The sequence below is a fragment of the Apostichopus japonicus genome, chromosome 20, assembly GCF_037975245.1.
Source record: "Apostichopus japonicus isolate 1M-3 chromosome 20, ASM3797524v1, whole genome shotgun sequence".
Classification (NCBI taxonomy): domain Eukaryota; kingdom Metazoa; phylum Echinodermata; class Holothuroidea; order Aspidochirotida; family Stichopodidae; genus Apostichopus; species Apostichopus japonicus.
Window position 1 is genome coordinate 2,419,842 of NC_092580.1, and position 27,411 is coordinate 2,447,252.

The window sequence follows — 27,411 nt, forward strand, 5'->3', positions numbered from 1 at the left end:
CAGGATTTTATATTAGGCGGGTGAGGAGGCTTCAATTTATTGACCTGTCAACGAGACCCTTTGCGCCTTTGCGCGATCCCTGCGTGGGATCCAGGGGCCCGCCATATGGCCCCTGGTAGTGTCCACGGGCGAAGTCCCTGGGAGCTCTACAATATGGTGTAGTTTAGAGCTTTCAAATATTATCTATAGTCGACCGAGATTTTAGCCATGTGAAATTATATTAAAATGTTCAAAATACTGCACATATATTGATTCGGAAGTTGGGTAGAAATTATTAATTGGATAATAACTCAATCAACATAGAACCGTAAATCTATGGTGCTGGCTTAGTCCAATCCGTGGCAGTGTGGCAGTACCCAGTAATGAAAAACAACAATATGATGGTGTCACAGACAGTGTGATACTTACAAGTTTGAAGTTTACAGCCGACAGCAGATTTGCCAGTTTTCTGTAACTGTTTTCTGTAACTTCTGAACTTGAACTTTGCGGTGTGAGATCTCTCTCGTTTTCCAAATTCTCCCCAATCTTGGTCCCCATCCCTGTATCTCGCTTCCTATCGTTGCTCTCTCTTTCTCTTTACTCTCTTTGTTTTTTTTTGGGGGGGGGGGTTGGGGGAGGGGGTAACCGCCCCATCGTTCCTCTTGTCACAATAACCCACGGTCCTGGACGGCATAAATATGGAATCATTGCGCAGTAATATAATAATAAATAAGTTCTTAATATAGCGCCAAATACCAAAAGGCCCCGAGGCGCTTTACAAAACCTAAAACAAATAGAAATAAAAAGACAGAAAAATCAAAGGAATAACAATTCTAGAAAACACATAAACGAAAATTAAACAGTAGCAAGGAATACCATCACATGGAGATCATAATTATGACGCATTCCCGGCCTCTGACGTAAGTTTTATTTTTATGACATACGTAATACATGATGGCACAGTACCAGTATACGTATATACGGCTCTACACAATATAATACAGGCGTCGTATATATAGACAGCACTGTAAAGTCATTGCACACAACGCCATTTGTTGATCAGTATTGGAAAACAAACATTGTCCTACATAGACTGACATCCAATTCCCTTCTCAGCTGGTCTGTGTCAGTTTCCATCAGAAATTTTCTCGTCGACTACAGGAAGAGATATTTAGTATGTGCTGAGTAATAATCGAAGGTGTGTTTTTGCTTTTTCTGTTTGGGCTACCGCCTAAATGAAAGAGGCATTTTCTATTCCTTTTTATTTATTTGCTGTGTCATGGCTCAACGAAATGGGTTCCGCGAAGCGGAGATAAGATATTGCGAGATATCATAGGCGTACAGTAGGAGAGGAACTGGGCGTTGGGGTGGGTAGGGGAGAACAGAGGGGCATCTGTCCTTCCCCACTTTTCAAAGTAGGAGCAAGTGTGTGTTTCAATTCCGTCTCTGTGTACTTCACGACAGTTTATTATTAATCAGGATCATTTCCTTAAACTTAAAGGGTGTGAAGACTCACTCACAAAGAAGCGTCTCATGCCGGTAATCTGACCTAGTTTTGGATGCATGTAACAGAAGTGTTATACACCACCATCGATCCCAGAAAATACACACATATCTTGCTACCGTCGGTAATTAGACACTAGTGTACTGTCAATACATACAGCTACGGTCAATACCCACAACACAGTGTGCATAGCAGCGATGGACATCTCAGGTCTAGATATTTTCTATAACAAGGTATCACGTTTCATTACTGTCTGCAATTTGTAGCGACAAGAAGAAAACTTCACTTGCAAGCAACGGAAAGTTAACTTTTTCAGAGCGCGGTTTGGGGCGAGTCTTCAATGCCTTTAACAATAAGTGTGTATAATCGGTGAAGTGATGACCTCTCCCGTCATGCTAATGTAATTGTTTTTGCATGAAATTATACTAACTTAAGTAACCATGTCCTTGCAACTTTATATGAGAAGATTTCATGAAAGCTGTTGTGAGGCAGGGTTTTAATTTTAGGTGAACTTACTTATGTCAGGTTAGCGTGGGTGCCTTTACAGGAGACTATTCTGCCGAGGGTTAAGTCCAAAATATTGAGATTATACAGGTAACAGTTCAGGAGAAAAATCGCCTACTTTTCTTCTTGTGATAAACTATTGAATTGTTTTGATTCCAAATTGAGAAAATTAGATGGGATGAAGCTTGAAACGTTTGACTATAAAGGGAGACCTAAAAATATGAGAATTCAAACGATACATCCTAACGGGACGAAGACTAACTGAGAACTCTCAAGTACAAAAATATGCTTCTCTGAAGTCAGGCAAACTGGAATAATCAGCATGCAGGCAAACTTAGCTGGTTGGCTGAAGTGCCGATAGCGACCAATAATAGTAACTCTTGATTGGACAATAGATTACGCACAGCTGATTACAAATATAATGTCATGTCAAGCACATATCTCACGCAGAAAGATGCACAACAACGCGTCACTAGTCACTGGGGAAGAAGCATTTGTGGTATGTAATGGACTGTTGCAAGTAACTATGAAAAGGAAAAAGTGATTGAGATACTTGCATTAATTGTTAATGAGAGTAATAGTTAACACCTTCAAAAGGGTTTGCAACTATCCTAGGACCTTCGAATTTCAACACTAATATTGCATATACATTTCTTCATTTCAGCCACATCCTGGGTGGCTCGCAAGATAGGGGAGTGCCTCGGTTGTGTGGACAAGAAAGATGCAAGCGATGTTGAAAAGGAAGGCCAAGGAGGCAACTGTGTATTCAGTTCAGAAAAAAGTGGCGGAAATAAGGAAAAAAGTAAGTACATCTTTAAAACATCCTTTGAGTACAACATCTGAAAACCTAATAAACACAAGAAATTGAAGGTTGGATGAACATGAAGTTGTCCTCATAAATGCAAAAATCTTACTGATAGTATTTTGATTCATCAATAGTGAAAAGGTTGAAATCCTGTCTGCATTATTATATGTTCAAATGAACTGTGACAAGGAATCACTAAACCTTTGGTTTTTTGGTTGAAAGTCCTCTAAATCAATGTAGATTTTGCCTGCAAATCTACTTCCCTGAGAAGCAACCTACTGGATGGCCTCTATTGTAATGTAGTGTGGATCATATCAAAACAAAATGTAAGGCAAGTCCCATCAGACTTCATAGCTTAACAGCTGATGACATTGTTCTAATGTTTCACCTAGTCCCTCCCTTCCAAGCCCCTTCATATGAAGGTTTAAAGTGGAGCCAAAAAAGTGTCATATTTTCTTATACTCCACATGTTAAAAATCCCCCCCCCCTCCAAATATACTCAAATCCCTACCAAAAAGTTGGTCAAGAGGGGAATTCTCCCTGCCCCCCTTCCCTAAATTTTCCAGCTGGCGCTAACCCTGATCACAAGAAGCATAATGTGGGCGGAGCTCAAAAGTCATTTGAGTTCACAAGGGGTAAATTTGTGAAAACCATATTTTACACAATATTTCAACAAGCACAGATGTCATATTTAGTATGTTGATGTATCACATGCAAGAAACCTGTTATTGAGGTCAATGGTCATTTCAGGACAGCCTGTGTCATTGCAAATATATTGTTTGTTACATCACACTGCTTTTCACTGTATTACTAAAAACATGTATGTTGTACACCCTCACTATACATTATGTCAGATTCAATGAAGAAAACTGTTTACATCATCGAAACCACAATGCAATTTTGCATTCTGGTTAAGAACTTGTTTCCTGTTTGTACCAGTTGTAAGTTTTCATTGAAGAACATTAGGAGTTATTCTATTTCGATCATTTAAATTTTACAAGTAAAGTTTTTGTATCATATGACTTTATTTCACACAAATTTGTCCTTTATTCTTTTCAGGTTGCAAGCAAGGGAGTGGTGCACCCCCGTACTACTATCGAGGTGGATGAGGCTAGATATTAACCTCTCATCATCTCCAAATGATAATTGTCTGAGAAGAATGCACCTGGTAGAAATAAATCATACAAATTAATTATTATGCAAAGACAATGGCAATGTCAACTGACCAGTAAATAATTCTGTGATTATCCTTCTTTGTATTACAAAACTGAGTTCCATGCAGTACTGTAAGATTGCAATACTACTAAATCATATTTTTTGTCCCATTTGGTTGTACCGAATGGTTTATTTTCAAAATCTATCAAACATATAGAAACTGTACATGTCAAGTATGCCATATATATATTTATAACAGCCAAGAGATCAAGGATTGTCTTTAAAGTGCAAACACAGGAGCATATTACCACTGTTTTACACCCTTTTTTTTAACACCCTGCATTCTTGTGAAAGAATAGCTATAAATCCAACCTGCTTATCATGGAAATACCAACTAACACAAACAAATCTGTAGTTAAACAAACATAGCATATATGTCTTTAAAGGTGCATTCTGCTCATATATTTCTGTTTGTGATTATTTCTATCATCACTCAACCATATGACGGCAAAGACTAAAACTCACTTACGTGAAAAGTCTTTACTTGAAGTTTCTTTGAGTATTTGAAGATAGAAATAATCATGATCATTTATCTCCTTCATCTTTCTTGATTGGTTTCTTTGGGCTTTAATCTCTTTATAATTTCATTAATTTTCTCGTAATTCCAAATATTGTACCAGAATTCTGTTGGTGTGACTGCTTTGTTTTATAGAAGCATGGAAAGGCTATTCAGGATTTCATTCCTTTGATCATGTGTAGATCATACTCTGGGACTCCTCAAATTCCATTTTTTTTTTAAAGAACCAAATCTTGAACTCTCAGGAGCACAAAAAGTTTTGAGATATGTTCACCTAAGTTTTGGCAAAACTGTGGAAGTATTGCTGTAGGTTAACCTGAACTGAATAAGTAATTATGCAAATTCACTTTAAAACTCAATAGGAGTTTTTACTTCATTATTCAGTACATCATCTTGGAAACACCTTAATCAGCATACAAGTTTATCTGGTCACATTTCGGGTCTATAATCATTATATTTAGTCTTTCTCACATTTTTCAGGTTTTCCCTCCTTTAATTGATGATTTGGGGTTTGTTGGTTTAATCTAATTGCATCACCATTTATGATAAGACAATCAGAAATTCACTAGTTTGCTGCTGGTATGTGAAATGTTTGTTTTGGAAGTTTACAGGTGATCCTAAATTATCAACACACTCTACAATCATGAATTCTAGGAGTAATTATGTCTTTCAGTGTATATGTTCACCATGTAGCGTAATATATTTAGATTTTATGTAAAGAGCAGTGGAAAAAGATACAAGTATGAAATATCCTTTATTGGGAAAGAGAAGCTGTATATTGGTTTCCCTCTATAATAGCTATATGCACACAGGGGGCTGAAGGTGGGGTCACCAGTACAGGTGTCTGGAAGGGTGCACGAGTGGATGAAGTAACACCCTCACATTACCACCAGGATGTTGGGGAACAAGAGTGATGGTTACAGCATTGACAGTATTCAGATGTTATTCAGTTACACTCTTCTTTTGTGGAATAGTCACTGACTATTTTTAAGTAACTTTGACTGTGTATACAAGAAGTGTGTGTGTTGGGGGGTGGTTTTGGGGTGTGGGGGTTGACATTCTTGACTATAACAAACTTAGCAAGTACTTGATACAGTTAGTTAATTGAAAAGTGAAGTACTGTTAAACAAAATATTAATCATTTTCTAGTTAAAGAGATTTATCATAACACTTCTTTATGATAATGTAGAAAGAATATTCAATATTGAATACACTTACGAGTACATACTTGAAGGGATGTTTTGGTCTCAGTTTTTATGTGTCCATTCAGAGCAGCTTTTGCCTTGATAGTGGTCCTTTTCTTTTTCTGTTTTGTTTCCTTTGTATCGCTGAAACATTCAGCAATCTCATAGCAGCAGAATCCATTACAAGTCATTAGAAGGACTTACAACTTAATACTAATAAGATGAAAATGATCTTTAATAGAGACATATTGTTGAAAGTGTAATCTAAACTGCGCGTGGATGTGACACTTGCTTGTAAACACTGTAACTCTGTAAACACTGTGAGTTCATAGTGGATTACCTTCATACTTGGTATCTTGATCCATCTTATTGAGTACAAGAACCCTTTTCTTAAACACGATAACTCAAAAAATACATCTTTCTGAACTTCATACAAGTATGTAGATTCAACTTGTTGAGTACAGGGACTCTATTGAAATTGGTGGAGGTCAAAGGTCATTTGTGGTAAACATAAGTCAAAGTTTGTAAAGTCTTGTAAACATGATAACTCATGTACATATTCAGGCGCGTATCCAGGATTTTCTAACCCGGGGGGCGCGAATTACTATCTAAGCGGAGCGCCACCATCGGTTGGCGCGCAACGTACAAGAAAATTTCTGGTTTTGATACCCCCCAGATCACCGGAAACGGCACTTCTCGGGCTTGAAATGACCAACCAGATGTACACTTTTTGCCTGAGAACCAAGTATTTCCTAATAGTTTTTTTTCCATCCATAACCTTTTTGAAGATTGTCAACCCGGCACACGTCATGTTCGACCTGATCGCATCTCCTGTGGGTCTTTGCTTTTGTAGGTGATTCTACGTCGCGGCCCACAATACCATCAGCCCCACTTTTCAAGGTTTTAAGCCCCATATTTGTTCCGAATTTGAAAATTCACATTTCTCGTGAATAAACTCACTTCAAAACATACCCATAATGTTGTACAAAATTTCATCTATGGACAACCAATATAGGAAAACTTCCTTCAACCCCTAACAGACCGGTCAAAATTGCACGAGTAGAGGGAAGTGTGATGCAGAATGTTGGTCAGAAATTTTCGAAAATTCAGACACAGTTAATTTATTGGTGTAGAAATATTAAACCTCTTATAACGGCTATTATAAAACTTGGTTGAAGGAAATGAAAAAATAGCAGATATCTCCTTCAACCGAACACTACACACATAGGCGTAGGAGGAGCGGCGGCAGTGGCGGAGCTAGGGGTATTGGTCAGGAGGGGCGAGAATGGTCTGTAGGGGCGCTTTCGACACTATCTAAGCGGAGCGCCACCACTGGTTGGCGCGTAGCGCACAGACAATTTTTGAGTAAAGATACTCCCTAGATCGCTGGAAATGACCCTTTCAGGGCCTGGCTTATTTGCAGAAAAACGAAGAATAGGGTGTCATCGCCAAATTACACCAACAAAATGTGAGAAATGTCAATAAGTAGATGAGAGCGCAATAAAAAAGTCAATAATCACGAATAAGTAAAAAGTGGTAAAGAGCTGAAAAAGGTGCCAGCAGTCCATTTGAGTCCGTATGGACGCTCCGCCACTGCGCGGCGGGGGTGCAGCCCCTAATTCGCCATTACTAATGTAAAAGAAACTTTTGACATTATTGGACCTCCATGCTTTTTATACATCTACATGAGACATGTCGTTGTTTACATTAGCATCCCGCGGTATACTGCGCAATTTTAACGGACCGTACGGTACATGATTGCATGCGATGTAATAACCGATGCTTGCATATATGATATTGACAATGACACGTTGAACGCGCGCTTCGCGCGCGAAAAGTTTTGGTTATTTTTTCAGGCAAGTCGGACAGTTTTGAGGATTTTCATCCTGGAACGCCATTTTCATGCTCACTGATATGATGTGATATCTGCTGTTTGCGTTACAAATTCGAACAGGCGCGTAGCGAGGAATTTGCCAAGGGAGGGGCGAAGCCTGTAGGCAAATTATCTAAGCGTAGCGCCACCATAGGTTGGCGCGAAGCATACAAGAAAATTTTGGCCGAAAATGCCTCCCAGATCGCTGGAAATGGCACTACCCAGGACCATTTGTTATCGCGAAGCGTACAAGCAAATTTTGGCCGAAAATGTCTCCCAGATCCCCGGAAATGACACTTCCCAGGCCTTGTAAGTTGTATCTATCATCTGTAATGATGTCACTGTTCCTCTTTCTCTTCCCGGTGTCTTCGCGTTTTTCTTTTACTCCCTCCTTTTCTCCTTCTTCTCTCTTTCTTCTTTTTCTTTTCCCTCCCTTCCTCTCCTCCTCCTCTTTTTCCCCTCTTTTTTCCTTTTTTCTTCTCTTTTTTTTCTCTCCTCTTTTTCTTACCCGGGGGGCGCGAGCCCCCAACGCCCCCCCTGGATACGCACCTGATATTGGTGGAACTTCAGACATAGTATGTAAAACCAGCTTAACGAGTGGAAGAACCTTCCAAAGTTGGCCTTGTAAATATTACGTCACCATTCACAAAGTCACACTATCCGATATCCAGGCAGTCACCCACCAGGCCATTTGCCTTATATAATTTACTCCTGTAGTAACATGTACAAGTTTATTTGCACACATACTCACGCGCGCGCATACACGCACCACACACCCTCGCATACGCACATCCATACACACACCCTCACAAAAATGTTACTTAATTTCCCCTGCATTGTACATCATATAACCGTAGTAACCCCTCCCCCCTCCCAAGAATGGGCACTACCCCATCAAGAGTCAGTTTTTCAGTGGAGTGTCACGATTGACGTGATGTGGAAGGACGGGGGGGGGGGGGGGGTAGGGGGTGTAGTACCATTTTTGCAAAAATAGCTTACAATACAATTATATGCCGTCCCTCGTTACAGAATAGGCAAACAAAGTGGAAATCTTTGGTACGGGTGGGATAGTGTGCCGGTACGGATGCGCAATAATGACTTCAGCAAGAAATGTTTATTGTACTGGATCTTTGACTTATCATTGATAATGAATTTAATATCACTAAAAAAATATTACGCAGCGGGTGTGGTAACGTCGACTGTCCTGATTAACAAGTGTTTCCAAATATGAGCTGAGAGGCCTACTCAATAGTCCTCATTTTCTCATAACTACCATTTTTGTAAAATGGCGTTTGTTAGACTCCTTAATTATCATGTGACTAAGATCCAACAGTTTCTCAATTGATCATATCCACAAGACCTAACCAGTCTGCCCAGTACTAGTAACGTACACGACAGATACGATCGATCCTAAGTACAACACAAAGTCAACGCTACCGTAACGTACTTCATACATTCTGGATTAGTTAATTGCACTAAACTTGTCACATTCTAACGATATTGTGCAGAGTTTCGAGATGGCTTTTCGTCCAGTGTTTCAAGTTTTTGCTTGTTACATTACTGTATGCTTCCTATTATGCTACTCTGAAGCTGGAGATAGTGTTCCGTTTATAACATGGTCAAATCAGAAGTGAGTGAAATAACAATAATAGTACTAGCCTACGGCCTAGACCTAACTTACTACTTACAATACTAGTACTAGGCTTAGTATTAGTAAGTACTAGACCTATGTAACTAAATCTATCGCCTAGCCTATCACTATCTCATTAGTTTAAGTTGTCCATTAGTGGTTGTCACATCTGATCATTGTCAATGAATGTACCAAATCTTACAAAGGTGTGCAGTATGAGTATATGGTTAAGTAACTTGGGCCTATCCTATCCCTGGGCCTAACACAGGTAGTCTTTACACTTTACAGGTCCCAAATTATACTAGTTTGCTAATTAGTAATTGCTAGAAGTTTTCAAAAAGTACTCTCCTGGAGGTCTTTACTCTCCAAATTGTTCTCAGACATTTTTAACTTGCACACAAGATGACTGAATGTTCAAGTGAGGAAATTATCCTTTCCTCGAAAGGTTGTAATAAAAACAGTTGAAGAATTTTGACCAAAGGTGAACATATTTGAATATCTAGCATACTTGGGACCAATAAATCATACCTTAAATTAAAAGTGGAGCTATCATGGATCAAGTCCATTAGTCCATTATTTTGTCCCGTCATTGACAACATACGTACTATTGCAAACTATGTGTGATAAAGGGGTAAGCTTCAGCGCATTCAAAACACTGCTGCCAGATTAGCTACCATAGTCACAGATCTATAACAGATCCCTAACATACTCTCCACCAACTTCACTGGCTTCCTGTGTCTGAAAGAATAAAGTACAAACTTCTCACCCTCATCTACAAAGCCATCCATGGTTTTGCCCCAAACTTTATTTCCAACTAACTTACCTTAAATTTTCCAACTCGCTCACTCATATCTAATGCACTATTCTCCTAAAACCACCAAAAGTTAATGCTAAGATGTACGGTGAGCCTTCCTTTCAATTCTGTAGCCCCCAAACTCTGGAACACTCCCCAACCACAGTAGGAGTGCCCCTGCATAGACAATTTTAAAAGTGTCTTAAAAACTCACTTATTCACGTGCTATCCTCATTGGACCTTGTACTTCGATCCATTTGTGTATCTTTAAGTTTTTTGTTCTATTATGCTGTATTTTTGTACTCATTTTGTTTTTGTAAAGCGCATAAAGGCTGACGGGATTATGCGCTATATGTATTATTATTATTAAGTACAGTATAATATTAACAATAATATTATTACTCCAAAACTTGAGAAGCTACTCTTTTGCATCACTTATAGCACATATATATAACTCGTTTGTGATCATATTGTGGTGTAACTTTGTCCCTACATACTGAACACCTAGAGTTTGTAATGGTTTGTTCAACAACAGAAGTCAGTTTTCTATCACCTCTTTATTCCATACATTTTGTTAGTTGCAGTGGGTAGGAAAACTAATTTTGAAATGAAAAGCTTATTTGTAGAGGGATGCACATAGATATATCAGTAGTAAGAAATTTATTTCCAATCATTGCTGTACTGTATGTGTGTTGGTATGAAGCAGTCACTTACATGTATCAGTAATCTTATTTGCAGAAAACATCAGAAAACAGAAACTACCCGAATCAATTCAAGTTATGTAACATCAATGTCTCTTTCATTTCATCGTTTTCCAGATACTTGGAGGACATCCCATCCCAGTCTGTTGGCCAGATAGTGGACAGAGACTTCTTATTATCAACATGCATCCAAAAAATCATGGAAAATGAACAAAACCAAGTTGTCATAGTCTTTTATTTTAATCAGGTAATGACAGAAACATGTACATTAATACCTCTATGAAACCACCACTCTTTCTGCAGTGATAAATGAGTAAAAAACAAGTCTTGGTTTTCCCTTTAATGTGTGCAACCATGCCTAAGCATGGAATTCTGCACTTTCAATAATCTGTACTTTGTTGGTCAGTGGAAGACCATCTCTTCATGTTGATTGTTTAGTTGATGTCTACAACACATGCTTAAATAAGAGATGTAATCTATGAAACTATTCACTTCGATAGTTGGTAACATTACAGCCAAGTTCTGAAACAAGCCAACCTCCATTCGTGGAATGAGAGACTGAATGTATTTGTTTCCTATTGTGAGAATTCATCATCTCCTTTAGAGAGAATGTTGCTTCTGTTGTTATAGTAACCAATAAATCAAAGTTTGTCACTACCTATCTTTCCACAGTTGAGTATCGATGACATTTCCAGATATGGAGGTGCTTATTTACAGAATAGTGAAGGAGGAAGTTTGAAGAACTTTATGGTATGTAGCATTTTCATAAATGTTTGGAAATTATTATAGCTCTCCAAATTGTCTTGTAAAGTTGTAAGGTTCACTTTAATATTCTAAATGGTAAACTGTTGCTTTTAGAACATGTTGCCATTGAAGAGCTACTTGTTTAGCTAGTGTTCTTCTGACTTTGCCTAGATCATGTAATACCATATATTTTGTTTCATTTAGTGTTTGTGTCTTTCCCAGTATGAGTTGTATACTGAATTCTTCACATGCAGCTACAAAAAAAAGGTAGAGAACTTAGTAGTGAAACTTCATTAAATCATTGACTCCATTGCTATATCATGTGAAAGTTCAAACACTTAGCTGGTGGTATTAATAGCTGTTTCTTTTACTGGGGTTGTCCACAGTACCTTGCATTCAGAGAATCAGTATTCACTACATTGTCATTCTTTGCAATCCAAAAAGGTGCAAGAAGGGATTCCAAGGGAGATATATATTTAGGCTGACCACCACCCCCCCCCCCCCGACCCCCTCCCCACATTTCATAAACTTACCACACTGTGTTGAGTAAATTGTTAACATTTAATGTGTTACATCAACCTGTTTTTTACTGAAATCTGATGTTTTGACATCTTGCAGCTAGTTGGAAATGATTGGCAATTTTATAGATGCTGTTGTACCTGTTTGTTATATGCTGCTTCTTATTTTGATCATTTTAAGGAACATGAGAATCTATTCTATTTAGATGGTTCAAATGAAGTTTAGTAACTTGTTGATAATGTGGTGTAAGTTAACAGATTGTGATTGTCTCCTGATTACTGGGTGAGATCAAAGATTGGCTACGAGTCCTGGAGAGATGAATGAGATACTTTGATTCTCTCCTCTTCTTTCCTCTTCTTTCCTCCTTGATGTTATTTAGCATTCCTACCAAAATTCTGCGTCCCACCTAACGATGGAAATGGTCGAGCCGGTTCCTTTGAAAGCTATAGAAGAAAAGGCTGTAGGACCGACCATAAAATACACTAAAGGGTGGTCATCTGAACTGGTTGAAGATCAAGAGAATGTATTGTTGATTCCATTAGAGCTCTCAACAGACAGGTACAGTATACATAGTTTAGTTCAATGTAATTGTACTTTTATTACATATTACAAACATGCATTTTTAAGGATATTTCCACACACAAACAGTTTCTCTGTTAAATACGTTTCCTTGTTCTTGGAATGATGATTTAAAGCAGCTGATTGTTTTTCATACTAAAATAACTTGTCTAGTGGTGGACTTTGAACTAGTTGAAAAAACTGTATGAAAAACAGTCTCTTTTCATATACGTGGTGGAAAGCTTAATAATGTCAGATGGTGAAGCCTGATGCAATTATGACAATAAAATGTTCAAAAGACTCGAAGAAACGTAACAACAAATTTCTAGAAAATATAATATCAAAGGTAAGTAGCTGGATTCTGTTGGTGAAAGTTATGGCTACATTTTCAAATTATGCTTTTGATCATACACTTATCCTTACTCTAGTTCAAGTAATTTATGTTGGATTAAGGTCTTTGTGTGAAAATTTGCATGTGAACTCCTTACACACAAAGAAATGATCATAATCAAAGTTGTTCATTATTTAAGTGATTATGTTATATCTATGGATGATTGAAGTAAGGTTTTCAACTCTGCTCAACTTTGAGATTCAAGTTATGGTAGATTCTGATATAAATGAAACTCGACTGTTTCCCATCAAAATTGTTTAGGTATGAAGTATCCATTATAGCTTATATCACCATAAGACATCTTATGCACTTGAGATGTCACTCATGATTGTCTCTCCTGTTTCTTATAGAGCTGTCTCTCTTCAGAATGCTGATAATTTGATTAAGAAGTTGATTGATGAAGTAGTAGCTATGGGGAAGAAGTTTACAGCTATACTTACTGCAAGCCATCCAAGCAAGGTATAATCTACTGCAAGTTTATGATCAGAAATGTTCATAGAATAAGGTGTCCTGTTCTTTGGTCTGTTCTTTTTGGTTACAATGCCAAAGTCTCAGTAACATTTGCAAATCGTACTGGCGTGTGTTTGTGACGGCCAGCTTGTAAACACAGTATCTCTTCAATGTCATGATGTCATGCCTGATTGGTAGATGCCCAATGATGTGCAGCTGTGCCAATTGTTCCCATCTCATGTATATTGATATGTGGGCGAGACTTAACGTAAAATTCTCATAATGGCAATATCTCTTGAACAGTATATCCGATTTAGTTGATACTTGGTATGGTGATGTCAGTTGATGATAGGGTTACATGGTCATCATACAACCAAGGAATTCATTCTCATTAGTATTCATTAATGGACGTGGTTAGAGTTTTATCACATTAAAAAGCTTGTAAACATGATATCTCATCAACCATAAGTTGAAGCAATGTCATGTACTTGGTAGATGCCCCATGATTGAAATGGGTAGAGGTCGACAGGTGTCAAAGTCTGCAAACATTTTAAACATGGTAATTCAATAATTAAAGCTACAGTTAACCTGTGAACTCTTGAATGCGATGATTTTCTTTCATGAACATAGCTTGGTCAGTTCAGTTTAGTTAGTGAATGGGCTCTATATTAGTCTTCAACAAAACATACAGTCAACCAGGAAAATGAAATCTGTTGAGTATCTTTAGCACAGCAGTGCCTGTTATCAGTTTTCATCCTTTGAGCTTCAAGGTGGCAACCTGTTATCTCAAATGGTAGAAAAAATTGGCTTTAAGGGGTCAACAGGCTATCTGAAATGGAGTCAAAATTTGCCATTTTTTCTGACTTTTGACAGTGTATAAACAATGTCATGTAGAGCTCTCACAAATATTGAAAGCGATGGTCGGAAGGTGGTGGAGCTGATTTTAATAATACATCTACGCGTCTATATTATTATTTCACATCAGAAGACTTCTTTTCTGGATATTGAAAGATTTTGTAAATTCCTTACCAGTGAAAGAAATGTTTGATGCCCACAAGGAGTGATATACGTAAGAGCTGTTCATCTCGGATCTATTCTGGTTCTCACTTAATTCCTGGGTAAATGTAATTCACTTGCTCTACATTGTTCACATAGTGAGCAAATTGAAGGGCAAGAAATCACAAAGCCTGCTTGTGTTTAAATCCTGTCCCAGCTGGGTTGCATCACTAAATGAAACTGCATGCAGTTTGTAACCCTACAGCCATTACATTTGGTAGATATTGTTACCACAAACACACAAGTACCCAGTATATGGCTCATTGATAGAGATTTTGACAGCGTTTGCTTTTGTATCTATTTATTTCAGATCTCAGCTTCGAGAGACCAGGAACCATTGATTCAAATGGGACGACATTTGTTGCAAACTACAGATGGTGGCATCAACACATCATACTCTCTTGTCCACTTCAATGATTCAAACTGCCATGGCCTCTTGTATGTCGCAAATATAGCTGTGGCTGTTCCCGGCAACGATGCATGGTTAAATGTCTCCAACGGCCCTTGGGATACAGCTACGTCAAAGTGTACCAAAAATTCAACAACGTAAGAATCGTGAACAGAGAAATTTCATGTTTAGAGTATTACTACTTCTTTTATACGAGTGTCTGAATGGCGGTTACAAATGTACCCTGATAGGTTGACTTTAAGCAGAATTTTAGTCTATGTTATAGTCTAAGATACAAAGATCAATTTGAGTGCTGGTAAATGTTTACATAGCTATTACAGTTTTCAAGATATTCACCCTCTAAAATAATTTAAATCTCAGGAATGATCTTTTAAGGCTGCACTGATGGTGACGTCCAGTTCCTCCCTCGGTGAAGGCATAAATATTCATATTAGTCCATGATTTTTATAAATTCTAATCACTCAAGCAAAACATTTTCTTTAAGCTGCATATAAACAAAAGAGCATCCTTGGGATGACATTGGATGAAAAGTTGTAATTATTTGTAAACATGTCATTTGGAGCCATAAAAGTCATGTTTTTCCTATCACAGTTTTGTGTTGCATCTGGTGAACTGACCTGATGGTCTAACGGTCCAGTTGCTTTGATGAATCTCCACTGTTTATCCTGGGTCATTTCTCACATATTAAAAGTGTTATATCAATACAAATTGGATTGATAGCAGTGTTTTAATCGGTCTACAATATATCATAATCAATTTTCTGCCTGAAGTCATTCTTGGAGAGGAGTAGTTTTTCAAGAAGTTCTATTTTTGGCATGTAAAAGAATGATATGATCTAAGCCACCTGGTGAATTTTTTTTATTCAATTCGTATATGCCATTTTCTTTGTTTTGTACATGTAGACAATGCAGCCTGGGTGATATCATAGAATTATGGATAAACACTGTATGGTATCCTCTTGTCTTGACTTTGAATATTACTGCAGAGTTTGTGAAGTTAAAACAATAGCAATGAAAATTATTGTATCTATATTTTGATGCATCCCAACATTTAGAGTAGAAAAATTTACTTGCTGGTTACTGGCAACATGTGTGTTCAACACATGTCCGAGTCTGTTAACCTTGTAAATGTGATATCTGGTCTCTTTATGACTAGACCCAATGTTGTATTATTCATGTGTATTTTTCTGTCTGCAGATTTGTCATGAAAACTACAGGGAAAGAAGTTGAGAGTTTCATGCTGACGTAAGTGTGCTAAGGAAGTCTTTGCATGTAACTTATGTCATTTTGAAAGGTAGTCTGAGATGACAAAATTTCTGTATTTCCAGAATCGGGGGTCGTCTGGCAGACAAATAATGGTTTACATTAAATTCACTTGCATTGTATCGTAACTAAATACCCCCTTAAACACGCCAAAATATTGCTCCTGGGATCCCGGTGCTGATTTTAGGTTCTCCCAATTTATTACACAAATAAAGTGAAACTCAACTGTACTGTATACATGTGTACGCCAAATGTTACCCTCTGGGTACAGTTATATCAAGACTAAATATTGTTCATTTCTTCTGTTGTTTGACTGTTTTTCAACGAAAAAGGCCTCACATCTGCATTGCATATTAGAAACAAACACAATTGATGCTGTGTTATGTTTAGTCATGATCAATGAAAACATTTCTTAAGCTACATGTACAGTATGCATCTGTACAGCCCTACAATCGTATCAGTGCAATGCCCCATTGAATAAACTGCTTATGCTTTGAGTGGTTGTAGAATTCATGAAAGCATTTGATTGGGCACATTCACAGAAAGTTCCAAGATTCAACAATGGTTCACAATACTGTATACTTGGCAAATCAAACATTTCCTACAAAGAACTTGTATTGTTACCATGGCTATCCATGTCCTTATTGCTTTCCTCATCTACATGTTTTGTTCCTCAGTACTGACCACAGCTAGATATCTGTGTTTGGAAAATTTGTCAAACAACATCTATCACCCCATAATCACCCCATAATATTATCTCACCATGTCTGTTGCTCGAATCATGGATGAAACACATATTGTTTGATACTTTCAAGTGTGGAAAGTTGCTGTGCAGTTTAGCATGGGATGGGCTTTGTGACTGGGTACTGGGTAGTCTTCTGGGTGCCCAATCCCATTACTGAAGTTACTGGGTAGTATGCTTTACAGTCGGTCTCCTGGGTACCCAATCCTATTACTAAATAAGTTTTTCTACCATTCTAAGTTACGTGTTATCAAAAATCATGTTTCATCTTTTTATGGAGTAAACTCACCATTTAATGAATAGATGACTGGTAGTATATACTTTCGAATTCTTGCGAAATAACATTCAGTTTTGTACTTGGTGGTCAAATCTAACCTACCAAAATGGCCATGTTCATATTCAAGAAAGTGCGGAAGATCAGATCTCCAGCTAGAGATCAACCACTTTAACATCCTGATTAAACTAAAGATAGGCATAGCCATATGTTACACTGGTAGGGGTAAACTTGTCTCTGAGGGCACACAGTAGGCTATCTTGTTCAATGTTCTCTGGCATAATATTGCCAGAATTTGAATATTTTTCAACAAGAGGGATATTTGATATATTTAATTAACTACTTTAGGCTCCAAATGGTTGCTTGTAACTTACAAAAATGGCATGATTTTACTTTTCATTATCACTAATAGGGACTACTAACTTCGGTAAAAGGGACCTTTCCAAGGTATAAAAACAACATTTTGTGGCCACATGTTTCCAGTGTCAGAATTTTGTCCCTAAACCAATCAGAATGCCTGATCTACTGTTGAACCTGAAACCTTGAAGATAGAGTATGTGAACTATGTCTCTGACATGCACACAAAATGGCAGCTTCTCAACAATCTGATCATGGAAAGTTGACCTTTGTTAACTTATCTGAGGTGAACAAGATCAAGCGACATCTAGACATCTTAACTATTTATAATTTAATTTTTCAATTTTTATATTCCACAGTCTCAGCAGCTCAAGTAGCAGCTACTTTTGGAACTTTTTAAGCAGTTCAGCCAAATTTACAGTAGAGGGAAAAAGTTATGATGTAAACTTCAAAATTAATACACCTCAAACACCTCAAAAGTTCTCATTCCATTGTGGGATCGAATCCTTTGGAACCAAGGAAGGTGGCAGGGTAAATCTGACAAACTTCCAGGTTAGTGTGAAGACCAAACTCTATTATAGATCTGTTAACGGTGTTATCCAAAGAATGGAATCGTATCACCCTTAGAGCACCAAACTCTATTGTCTGTTACCGGTGTCATACAAAGAATGGAATCGTATCACCCTTAGAGCACCAAACTCTATTGTCTGTTAAAATAGCTCACGATGTTAGGTTAGTAGCCTACAAACAGCTTACGATGTTAGGTTAGTAGCCTACAGGTTAATTAATGAGAATCACACACTCACTTCCCTATTGTATCTAATGTTGGTAAGATGAACTTTATTTGAGGAACTTCAATAAGAACCTCATCATCATTGCAAATAAACTTTCAGTTTCACATGATATAAATAATTTTGTTTAATAGTCGTATGCAACATTTAGTCGTTCATTTCTATCCACGTTTCAATAATCTTTACACATTTGTATTTTCTGGTTCAGGTCCAGCCGTTCAACGTGAGTGATACGCTACCTAAATTCTCCAGAGCGAATGACTGCGTCGGTTTCTTCACGCCAGGAATCTGGATGGGTCTAGTCATCACTCTGATTTTAGTTTTAATTCTCTATTTTGGTGTCTCTATGTTAGCAGGTTTAACAGTAATGGATCAGTTTGATGACCCTAAAGGTAAAACAATAACTGTTAATGTGTCCGAATAAAACTACGATGTGGCAACCACAACTCGTAATTGGTAAAGTACTACAGTTACTTAAATGCAAATAGTCAGACAAGGAATGTTGGTTTACCCGTATAAGTTATCTTCTTGTTATTTAAGCTACGTAGCAATGGATATTTTGGGGGTATTTAGTTCCTAGAGTAATTAACACACTATAAACACCAACCACTGGTATGTACTGTACTGCAAAACACAGTGGCAGTGTTTTCACTTAATGCTACCGTTTGTCAAACTGATAGCAGTAAACTTATCAGTTATATTCAAACCTGGTGCTTTGCAGTGAATGGTATGTTCCAAAAATTCATAACAAATTTAAATCTATTATTTGGAAAAATTGTAAATTAGGGGGAAGAAATCTTTCTCTGAGCATTTTAAACCGCAGTGAAATTGTGCAATAACAATATTCTGTAGAGATGGACACCTGTGAACACAGAAAAGAACTTGGTTTCTAAGTTGTGAAAGTTTTATGTATTTTGATAGTTCTGTTTTGTGGATCTCACAGTCTGTATTAAGTGTAATTTGAAGTGTTAAACTGTGTAATGTTACAAATTGTTATATTCTTGAATAGCATTATCTTTTTTGTTTTACTCAATGATTGTTTCAAGATAAAGATGATTAAGTAACATCTTTTGTGATAATTCAGACAATGTAAACTGGTGGAGGGTACTATAGGTGCATGTCTCAACTTATTCTTTCTTATGTATTGCACAGCATGTGAAGTACCTATAGTGACATTCCAATGGTTAATTTATTTATAATAATGCATTCGACTTTAAATTTAAGTTTCATGTCTGGCAAGCAGTTAGTAAAATTTTTAGACCTGTTTAATACCAGGTTGTTGTTTTTTTAAAACATATTTCTCTATTCACTGAACAGTGATTTGAATTACCTGACTGTACCTGTTTTTAAGGCTCCTGATTTTTGTACAAAAGTCATAAAAATTTGAAAGGATGTCCATGGCATTTAATGAATCTCAAAAATAATATTTAGAAATTCCTATTTCCAAGCCTTAAAACAATACAAAAACACAAGATACTAAAAATGAAAGAATAAGTCACAAGACTGTCTAGATTAAAACATTATAATGATTGACAATGTAAAACTTGAATAGATTTAATATTTGCTGTTTGAACATTTTTTGTCTTGGTGGTAGTTAGCTGGATGGATATGTGATATCCAACAAGCAGTGTTAAGTATAATTTGTTATTACTTGCTATGTGGATAAATCATGTGATTTGGAAGAGGTGGATTGATAGATCCAGAAAGAACATTTACAAGTAGTCTAGATTAAAGAGAAATTATATGAAATAACATGTTAGGCTTGTTAGCCTCAACTAAGTATGCATGTGTCCTAGTCTCCTTTGTGAAGATGAAGTTTTAATATTTTTGTGTTCAGGTATTGTTATGTCTGTGTTATGATTCAGGTGAAAAATATAAAATCAATATTTTGTATGGCTTATTGTTTATGATGTAATTTATGAGTATCATTGTTATCGTTGAGGCACGTTGTTATGATTACCAATGGAGATTGCATTATGGGATCCTCTGTCAACTTTCCATGATTAAAGTAGCACATCTGTAGATTAGATAGCTCCATTAATTGTATATACCATTGGCGGACAATGGGACACTTATGTTCAACACCGTTTGTTGAAAATCCCATCTCAATATCTTGTCCCTAATCAAGATACGGTTGATTGAATGGAACTTACTTTAACTTAACTCTAAATTCTTTCCTGGCGTAGATCACAGTAGGTGGTCTGTGATTTCACAATAGCAAATGGTTCTAAAAAGCTTTACTTTACTATTATAATCTTCATGTTGATTTAGCCTTGAAACTTGGTACAATTGGAATGTTTTTTGGTTTTCTTAAGCCGTCACGGTTCTCTGTATTTATAATTTCATCAAATTTGAACTAGTTCTAGCACTAAGAATGAGTGACACAATCAGTCTTGTCACTCTATGCAAATACAAACACTATCAGATTTTTGGCACTATAATAAAAAGCACAGATTGATTAATACAAACCAGCTTAGTATTTGTGACTTTCTCTTCAACACTAAACAATATAGGAGGCACGTTAAACAGCTACTTTACATTTCATCATATTTTCTGTAAATTAAATGTAAAGCGGTCGCCCCTTCGCCGCCCCCCCCCCCCCCCTTGGCTACGCGCCTGGCAGGAGCCGTGCAGGACTCGATCGGGAGCTCTCTTTCTGACCATTGCATGTACGTTGTTTACATAGAAACTTGATTCAAAGATACCACTCCGCACTATCTCTGGAAAACGGTAGAAAGAGTTGGGTTGTGTTTGTTAGATTGGCCCTGCAAACATCCCATCTTCTTCGATTTTATTCTCTATCGCATGATGAACTTACTTCCGCTTACCTTTCCTTCGGTGGATTGTCTCATCTTCCCCTTTTACAATCTTTGAAGAAAGGTTGCATATGCATACACATTACTGGCATTGTTTTCAACCTTGGCACCCAGCATATTTCAAAACAGATTAAATGTTATATGATATACATGCCCATACTTAATGTAACATTTTCACAAATGGAAGGGTGGGGCAGAGGACGTGGTATGAAGGGTTGATTTTATCTATCTTTGTTGTTAACTCAACGGTGTTGGCAATGGAGCTAATGACATAGCAAAGTGTATATATATTTATCTGTCTGCATGTCTATCTGTTGAAGGCTGATTGTTCGTAGGCCATTCACTCATGGTCCTGACGAAAGTTTTCGAAGTTTTTTTGCTCGTGTCATGGACTTCATGAAAGTAAACAAATATAGTAGGTCAAAGGTGAATAAGGGGGCAAGACAGGTCGAAACAGTATTTAATCTGATCTAGATGGAAATTTGTCGGTTGGTGAAGTGGCGCAAAACTCTTATATGAATTAGGGGCCAGATGTCGTTTTTCAGGTCGTAATTATTTGAAACGTGAATAGTTTTCAAACGAATCTTCTTCATTTGGCGTTTATTTAATTTTGACCAAAGTTGGTAACAATAAGCAGCTGATAGTGGGTTAAAAATGACACAGTAATAACAGTTCAAAGGTCATATGAAGTTCGTGGCAGTCAAATGGAACAACGTTTTAAACCTGCCCTCTCCCAGAGACTTGTTTATTTTTTCAGCAACTTGGCTTACCTTCAGTTCACTTGAAGTGACACAATAGTTCGAGTATATATTTTTGAGTATATAATAGTTTTAGAAATAGTTCGACTTCATTTCGAGCAGGTTACAGGGAAAAACATGTAGCTTGTAAGTTCTGCCATCGGTCTATAATTTTTCTTAAAAAGTAGTACTCAGACTGTCGACGGTGTGCCATACGAATCACATGCATCTACAAGCTTTTATACGCCAACATCTTGCTCACCCTGTAAATACATGCAACGGTAGCAGCCTGGTGAACAGGAGGCTATGTGCAACGTATGGGATACCAGAAACATAGGACCTCAAGAACTTAAACAAATCTTACAGGCCTATACGGTACTTAGTATGTGGATCCACCGTCCGTATGAGCAATTCGTGAAAAAGGGTAACTTTAGTTCTGATTCCTTAGCTGCAGGGTCCACCATACTTAGAACTTACAACTGTATGTTGCGCGTCATACCATGATTAAAAATGAAAGTATTTACGGGGATTCTTTCGTGCTCCTATCATGTAAGCTTGAAGGGAAGAAGGCCTACTTCCAAATTTCCTGCTTTGATCAGGCGCGTAGCCAGGAATCTGCCAAGGGAGGGGCGAAAATGTAGGCAAATTATCAGAGCCGTAGAAACGGCATTGCAAACTATCTAAGCGTAGCGCCACCATGAGTTGGCGCGAAGCGTACAAGAAAATTTTGGCTTAAAATGCCTCCCAGATCGCTGGAAATGGCACTTCCCAGGCCTTGTCAGTTGCATCTTAGCATTTTCTCTTTTGAAATTACTAGCCATATCATAAAAACATTAAACAAAAATTAAAAAATATGATCAAGGGGGAGGCGCCCCCTTCGCCCCCCCCCCTCCCCCCCCCCCCCTTGGCTACGCGCCTGGCTTTGATGATGCGAGATTGTTCGACAAGATACTGAGAAAATATTTCTTTTCAAAAGAAAGAAATTCTTTCGCAGTCTGGAATAAAAGAAGAAGTTTGCGGAAAATATGCAACTTTTTTTGATGGAAATAATGTTCTTCTTTTTTCTTCTTTTCTCTTTTGCACCAATGTTCGGAATTGTGGAGTCCACACCGACTACAGCTGCTAATTGGTTGATTATGAACACAAAAGACAGATGAACAACACAAACACATTCACTCACGTACTTCCCTGGGAATTGTTGTTTACCCATCATGCTTTCTCCAGTCTGCGCACGCGTTGTTCTCCTTTGTTAGATCCTGACACTGGATGCATGTCGTAGGAAAAGTGAACGTACATAATTGTGTGTCACGTATGCTGACATATATCGTACACACAGTGCAAATTACATACACATCAATGTACTGAGTTTTTTCACAAAAGCACATGGCGGCTTCACAAAATCATGTACTCTGTTGTTTTTAAACCGTTTCCGAATGATTCTGGAGCGATTTTTGTGTGGATTACTTAGACAGTTATCCTGATGTATGATACATTCTAGCAAGTACTACTTAGATTACGAATCATCATGGGAATTGCTGGATTTTTGGAATATATTCAACGTTCGTGCCCACAAGCGTGTATAGGGGTAGACGTAGGGCAGCTGGCGCGAAAGCGATTGGAGAACACTGGTCGAGGAAGAGGCAAAGCTTTAGTTGGTCAAGATCCTCTCATTTTACTCGTTGATGCAAACAGTTGTTTACATCGTCTGTATGGAGGCAGCTTCACAGATTGGGTTTGCGGAGGTCAATGGAATAGTATGTTCCATTTTCTCGACAATTTGGCTCGTTCTAGTCGGAGTAATAACATAAAACTGGTCGTGTTTTTCAATGGTAGCTTGGAGAAGAGCCGTACACAACAATGGTTTCAACAACAAGAAACGGACAAGAATACAGCGTACCAAGTACTGAGTCATGTGTACCACAGGTGCAGCTCACCTGGAAAAGCACTTTGGTTTCCTCCAGTTGCTCTCGGTAAATGATACTTGATAGCCTGTATTCTAAAGCACTTGTACATAGGCCATGCGAATATTAATACCTTAGCCTTTCCCCACATGATATTGTAAGAAAAGGTTGGGCCTGGCTCTCTGACTGTCTGAGTTTGAGGTAGTGTAGGCCTCGGCGAGAGGCCAAAATAGGCTATGTCTAAACTGTGCTAGCATACAAACAGCACGGCCTAGCCTAGACCCAATTAGTAAGGCTATTTGAAACGTTGGTATATATTTGCCTTTCGCCGATAATTGTCTAGTACGGCTAGGCTAGAATCATCACATAGGGCCTATTATGCCAAATACTAATATCAGCATTAGAGGGTTTCAGTTACTCTCGGCACAGGTCCTGTAAATTAAGCTGGTCCCTTTCCTCACACAAATATCTTGTGTGGAAAACAACTTGCATTTTCACCTACATATACATTATATGTTCTTCAATTTTAGAAAAACAAATCCAAGATGATGAAAATAACCTGGGAAAGTATTAGAGAAAGTTGAGAAGGATGGTAGAACCATCTCGGTCTTCTGAAAAATACTCCCTAGTAATACTAGATGAAATTTATGTGAGACTAAATTATTCCGTACGACGGCTCAATTTACCGGTTTTCACGAGCTTGTCAAAGATAAGGTTTAAGAGGATGAGAACTATTAAGTTAGGCTGTTGTGGAACAAAATTATTATCACCTGTATTCCTTGTGATCAAAGTCGTACACATTTCAGATTCAACCTCTGATGATCAATTTCCCCAATAAAGAATGGATAAATGTGAAATAGAATGCATCTTGCCAAAACATTAGATGTTTTCTTGGCTTTCAGGTTCATTGCAACTGTCAATTTGCTGTTAAGATTTTCACAAGCCATTTTTAACACTCGGTGTCTAGGCAACAATATCAGATATTTCGGTCTATGAAAAATATATATACAGTACGTATATATATGGTAGATACAAAATTGGAATTAAAAAGACTAAACATCCTGCTAACCACAGAAATATTTAAGAATGGATGTGACTTGTGGAAATTTTTTGATGCTTATTTTCTGTTTGTCAGATTGGTGAAGTACCACTTATGTAGGCCTAGCCTAATATTACCATGTGATACTAGGCCTTAAGCTGTTGCACTGTTCTTTTAAAGTATAACATTCTAGGCAGTGTCTCTGTGATGCACTTTTATCCTTCAACTATTTGATTTTGCTGAAGGATTGATTGTTATCTGCCAAGGTGTATCAAACTGAGATAAATTTATAATTGTAATTATAGTAGTTTTTTTATAGTTTGAGTGAAATCACACAAAGTGAGGCTCTAGGCTATAAGCAATTTTATGATAATAGCTCAACTTTAATAGCATAACTTTAATGCTATAATTGTGTTCAATGGTTCAAACAACTTGTAGTATTCAAAGTACAAACTCTATATTTCCTTTTTGGTTTTGAAGATAAACATAACCTATTCAGTCATGCAGGCAGACGAGTGTGTTTGTGATGCCTTGCTTGTAAACACGATATCTCAAGAAGAGAAGCTTGGACCAATCTCATATTTAGTCTGCAGTTGTTATAATAACGTTAATTACGTTAATTATAAGAAGCTCATTGTTTTGTGCATGCACAAGTCGCGAAAAGTGACTTCTGTGATATTTTCCGACTCTGAAAGTTCATAATTCAGTCTTTGTACCAGGTAGAGAGCTCAAATCATGAATCTGCACTCAATTAAACTGCACATCATCTTTATTTTTGTGGTTATGGTCACCAAAGTAGTCACAATCTTTGCACCATGATCGCTCGTTGTCGAAAGGTAGTCATTTGAGCACTACAGATGCAAGAATGTTTCCAGACAATGGGTAGGGACTATTAGTCAGGGAATTTTGGAATTTAGCATCATTGTCTATTTTTAGCATGAACATTTCTGTAATGGAGTGTTATTAACCCGGTACCTTGGGGTTGATTGTTATGATATATATTTTCAAACAAATTCAATGATCTGTAGGATTGGGAAAAATGTTGGTTCTTTTTCAGAAGTTGTGGTTTTCTGAAAAGAAGGAATGAAAGGTTTTCTTCAAAAATGTGTTTTGTTATGTTTTCCGTTGACCTAGTTGTGAGTGTGTACTTGTGGTTTGTTTCTCAAAAAAAAAAGGTTGCGTCCGACTGCCAGCAATTTGAAGATTTTGTGTCCCTGGCCAAAACATTTTGTCCTGGATGCAGAATCCTGTGCTTGTTGTAGCAATGCTGAGCACCATGTATCTGCTTAAGTGCTATAACCTTTGTTCACAGAAACTAGTATTGATGTTGTAGATCTGTACTATGGAGACTTGCACAGGAATCATAGTTGCGAGTGAATTTTGTTTGGGAGATTCCATTTTTTAGTCACGGTTGCCAAATAGTGAGTACTTACAGTAGAAACATATTTGTCAAGGCCTGAGAAGAAGCCTGTTGTCTTTGGTAGAGATCAGTCTGTGTATGCTGAATACAATCAAAGTTTCTCGGTCATCAGCAGCCAATGTGAATATTGTACATAAACACAGTATCTCCAGGGAGGGAACCACAGCAGATTTCATATAAATTGGCTTACGGAATCCTCATAGTAAGTGCAAGGTCTCTAAAGGTTTTGGTTGGGGTCAAAGGGTCATTTAGAACCAGCTGAGCTGAAAAAATTAGAATCTTAGAAAGTAGATCTCCAGAACCTGAACATCCAGAGACACAACATTCCCAATAGATTAATGTAGTATAACTCCTTACACAATTCTGGAACAGGTCAATGGTCATTTTAGGTGAGCAAAGTTTCAACCTGAAACCCTCAAAAATACATAATGTCTCAAGATTCTGCAGGTAAATTACAGTAGATCTCAAATTTGACTTTTTGTCCAGTTTCAAGTTTAGTCCAGTTAAAAGTGCCTACTTGAGCATGCTTGGCCTTACACATCAATTTAAGACCTGACCTCTAATCCCCCCCCCCCCACTCCCCAATTTTCATTGCACAGGCTGCTATTGTCAAACAAAGCACCTTTGCTACAAAAGTGATGAGAGATACATGTCCAGTAGTTGTTTAGAGGTGGTTACCAGAGTTTTTCAAGGTATCTTGTAAGAAATGTTTAAGTTTGTAATAATGTTCACCCAGCAATATAGATACAAGAAATGTCCAGTTTTTCAACACTGCAATTATGGTGCACAGCAATATATGTTAATCATGGTTTTAGCTGCCCATAATAAATATATAAATAGAAAACTTGCCCTGGGTGTCATTGAAGTCTTTACTTCTATTATTTTAGCAACATTTGACTGATACACCCGTTGCATAATCTTAAAGTAGTCAAGATTATGATTACTTTGCCAAAGTAATCGATAACGATGACTTCAATAAATGTAATGGATTACGGATTACCATAATCCCACGCCTGCTTGCTACTGATCTTCATTGGACTGTCACAATTGACAGCCCTGGAGAGCATCTGATGGTCTTTTCAAGTCTTAACTGCTGTTTACCCATAATCAGGAGAAGATACTGTTCAAAGATTAATTCCTTGGCATGACCTTCAAGGTCAAGGAGATTTTGTTTTAATATCTTTTCTTGAGTGCTCTACATCATGGGTATGACATACAGTAGGTTCTGAAATTTGCCTAT

The 27,411-nt window shown here is 37.5% G+C and overlaps 2 protein-coding genes and 1 long non-coding RNA gene across 3 annotated transcripts in view; all 3 read left to right on the plus strand.

The window, feature by feature from the left end:
- Positions 1 to 1,016: 1,016 nt before the first annotated feature.
- Positions 1,017 to 5,757, plus strand: LOC139960824 (uncharacterized). Its single transcript, XR_011790604.1, has 3 exons — positions 1,017 to 1,177; positions 2,652 to 2,789; positions 3,852 to 5,757. It is a non-coding gene; the product is annotated as an uncharacterized lncRNA (long non-coding RNA).
- A 3,184-nt stretch (positions 5,758 to 8,941) lies between these two features.
- LOC139960823 (V-type proton ATPase subunit S1-like) lies at positions 8,942 to 20,151 on the plus strand. The gene is made up of 9 exons (XM_071959407.1): positions 8,942 to 9,211; positions 10,823 to 10,952; positions 11,378 to 11,455; positions 12,348 to 12,526; positions 13,268 to 13,376; positions 14,734 to 14,969; positions 16,029 to 16,076; positions 17,827 to 18,019; positions 18,467 to 20,151. Exons 1-9 carry the CDS (start codon positions 9,099 to 9,101, stop codon positions 18,680 to 18,682), a joined length of 1,302 nt encoding a protein of 433 aa, XP_071815508.1. The 5' UTR covers positions 8,942 to 9,098; the 3' UTR covers positions 18,683 to 20,151.
- A 2,955-nt stretch (positions 20,152 to 23,106) lies between these two features.
- Positions 23,107 to 27,411, plus strand: part of LOC139960825 (constitutive coactivator of PPAR-gamma-like protein 1 homolog) — a 35,640-nt gene continuing 31,335 nt past the window's right edge. The window contains exon 1 of the mRNA XM_071959408.1: positions 23,107 to 23,781. Within this exon, the coding sequence (XP_071815509.1) occupies positions 23,337 to 23,781 (445 nt within the window). The 5' untranslated portion in view covers positions 23,107 to 23,336. The remainder of the gene's footprint in view (positions 23,782 to 27,411) is intronic.